This window comes from Acanthisitta chloris, unplaced genomic scaffold, assembly GCF_000695815.1.
Source record: "Acanthisitta chloris isolate BGI_N310 unplaced genomic scaffold, ASM69581v1 scaffold9824, whole genome shotgun sequence".
Classification (NCBI taxonomy): Eukaryota; Metazoa; Chordata; class Aves; order Passeriformes; family Acanthisittidae; genus Acanthisitta; species Acanthisitta chloris.
This window is the reverse complement of record NW_008669839.1, coordinates 33,276-36,298: the sequence shown is the minus strand read 5'-3', so window position 1 is coordinate 36,298 and position 3,023 is coordinate 33,276. Positions and strand designations below refer to the sequence as shown.

The following is a 3,023-nucleotide window of genomic DNA, read 5'->3' as shown; positions in this document are numbered from 1 at the left end:
TTCCTAAAGTCCAGCTTTCTGTGTATTTGCAGTTAGGTACAGTGATGCATATATAAGTTGCAGTTAACAATCAAGCATAATAGGACTGATGAGCTAAGAGGTACACTTCTGCAATACTTTTGAGCTGATTTCTCTTTCATCTGAAAATTCATATAATCCTTAGGTTTTCGGCTTTTTTCTGTTTGCCTCTTCTGGTACCCTCTGTGTATTAAAATGTTTAGAACTTTGTGCTTTTATCTGAAGATTTGAATCTTGTTTCAGAGAACAACCATGACTGGGGAAAGGCTGAAGCTGTTTGGACTAAAATTCAAGAAGAAAATATTGTTCCTCGTGAGAAAACACTAATTTTACTTGCTGATATATTGGAGCAAAATGGTCAGGTTGTTCCATTTGAGGTACCTAAGGTAATTGGACTTCATCTTTCCTGGTAACAACATTTTTGTATGTTTCTTCTCTTTGGAAACCTGTAACAGATAGCATTACAGTAACTTAAGTAATTTTGTTTGTTTTACAGGTCAGGTATGAAGAGAGCAAAAGTTTAAGTCCTGCTAGTGGAGACGAAAGAAAAATAAGGATTCTTTGCAAGAAAAATAATGCAAAAGGTGAACTGAAATCCACTGTTTTTCCTTTTCCCTTATTAATTTTAAGTTTTCAGTTAACTACAAAGCTCTTCTGTGCAAACTTCCCTGTCTCTGATAAAAACAATGAATTTATGCATGGATGTTTGCCTTTGTAAATAGAAGAGGGGAGTGTACTTCAGTGCAGTTCCTTTGGCTTGGTCTGTGTTTAATCATTGGAAATCCATTCCTATCCAACTCATCCCAAAGCAGGGTGAGAGAGTCAGAAATCGCTCTTACTGGACCATGCAAAGCAGGGAGGAAATCACAGAATGGATTAGGTTGGAAGGGACCACAGTGAGGCATCTGGTCCAACCTTCCTCTCAAGCAGGGTTGTCCTAGAGCACATGGCACAGAATTCTGTTGACAGTTCTTGTGTATCTCCAGTGAGAAAGAATCCACGACTTTTCTGGTCAATCTGTTCCCACATGGTAAAGAAGTTCCTGGTCACCCGCACAGTAAAGAAGTTCTTTCTCATGTGCAGGTGGAACTTGCTGCGTATCAGGTTCTGCCCATTGTGTCTTGTCCTCTTTCTTGGTACCACTGAGAAAAGCCTGACTCCAAATCAGTCCGTTACTAGTATTTGCCAAGGTGCAGAGCATTTAAATATTGTGAAAATTCTTATTTCCTTATTATCCTTATTTTCTTCATCTATACTATGACAAATAACTAGGTACTTCACTTGAAAGCAGTTTAGAAAATAGAATTCAATAGGTTAAAAAAATTAATTTTGCTGAATGAGGAAGATTTGTAAATGCAAGACACCTAGTAATTTTCTTCTCTAAGTGTAATCGGCATATTTTACCGGTTGGACACACAGATTTTTAAGCTATGAGTTTTTAAAAGGAGAATGTATCAGTCATTCACATGTTTAACTTAGGTTCTTAGCGAAATGACTCTGTAGAGTTATTCAATTTAGAAGTCTAGAGTGGAGTCTGGACATTGTCTATATAGGGAGTGCAATGTCATCTTACGTATTTGAAGGTAAGAATCGTGAGTATTATGGCAGACAGAATGTTTTCAGGAAATTCTTCATGTTGTTAAGTTTTGGGAATCATTAGAAAGTGAGAAATGCAGAAATATTTTCACAGGAAATCAGACAAAATTAATGGAATGCACTTTATCACATTCTCACTAGAAAAATGTCCTGTACCTTCAGTATCATAAATGATCAAGTGGAGAGTAGGAGGAAACTCAACATGCCTTGGACTTTGCAGGGAGATTGGTTTAAAACAAAATATAAAATATAACTCAGTCTATGATGACATTTGATATTGAATTTATCAGTAAACTGCCCCCACACATTCTTTTATTTAAAGGTGCTGTATTTGAGGGAAGGTGGTCTAGAGCTATTGGGAATGAAGGGAAAACAGGCAGTGTTGGAAAACAGTTCCTCTCTTCTTGGGAAGCCATTCTCTTGGCCTTAAAGAGACTAACCTAAAAAGACTGAGTTGTTGCTTTTTTTGGGTAAGAGTATCATGGAATTTTGGTGTGAATATAATAGTGCAGCTTTCTGATGGGAAAAAGATTTACTTAATCTAGTTACGTAACTATTTCATGACTTCACCAGCTTTGACATGGAGGTGTTTTGGTAATCTGTTCTCTGGAGTGCTTGCTTTATGCAAAGTCATATTTTCATTTTTATCTTGATTCCTCAGTGTGAGAACTTGACTCTAGGGGATCATGTTACACATATCCCAAACAGTTGCAATTGCTGAAACAGATTTGACTGCCTTGAGAACTGAGACTTTCTTGGCAAGTTGTCACTTTTCTAACAAATCTTTCTACTTGAAATACCTAGTGTAACACAATATGATTTTGAAACCAATAAATTTCTCTTTTGAATGCTAATATACTTGAGTAATTTTAAATGCCATCTGAAGAAGTAATAAGCTGGTAATACCTGATTAGGCATATGTCTCAGTTCAAGACTCACCTAAGCTAGGTCTGACACAGACAACGAAACATTCTAGAACAGTAAAGCAAAACTGATACAGAGACTTCTAGTTCTTCATTGAGCTAGTCATAATAAAACAAAGATGTAAATATATTTCCTTGTAGACAGATATCAGACTGTGATAATTGGTGGTAACATATGCTCATGTCCTCGAGTGGGAAGGTCCATTCCTGTACCCAGCCAATGGAAAGCAGCATTTAAACACAAGTTGAAGTCCTAGTTCAGTCTGAAGACAGCAGAGCTTTTGTAGGAATTTCTAAACATAAGCAGGCTTTGGCCTTGAAAAAGTTGAATTTAAACAGGCCTTTACAAGGAGAAAGACCAAACCTATCACCAGTTAGCTACGTTTTTGTAAATCATTAGTTGCATTTGGAACAGATTATACCAGTCCAAGTTTAGGGTTACAGTTGACTGTGAGTGTTAAACTACTGGTACCTCAGATTTCACAG

The 3,023-nt window shown here is 36.8% G+C and overlaps 1 protein-coding gene across 1 annotated transcript in view; it reads left to right on the top strand.

Moving 5' to 3' along the window:
• Positions 1-243: 243 nt before the first annotated feature.
• LOC103801064 (leucine-rich PPR motif-containing protein, mitochondrial-like) overlaps positions 244-3,023 on the top strand; it is a gene marked incomplete at both ends in the record, with an annotated part of 22,894 nt that continues 20,114 nt past the window's right edge. Inside the window, 2 exons of the mRNA XM_009073466.1 lie at positions 244-404; positions 515-602. Coding sequence (XP_009071714.1) covers positions 244-404; positions 515-602 — 249 coding nt within the window. The remainder of the gene's footprint in view (positions 405-514; positions 603-3,023) is intronic.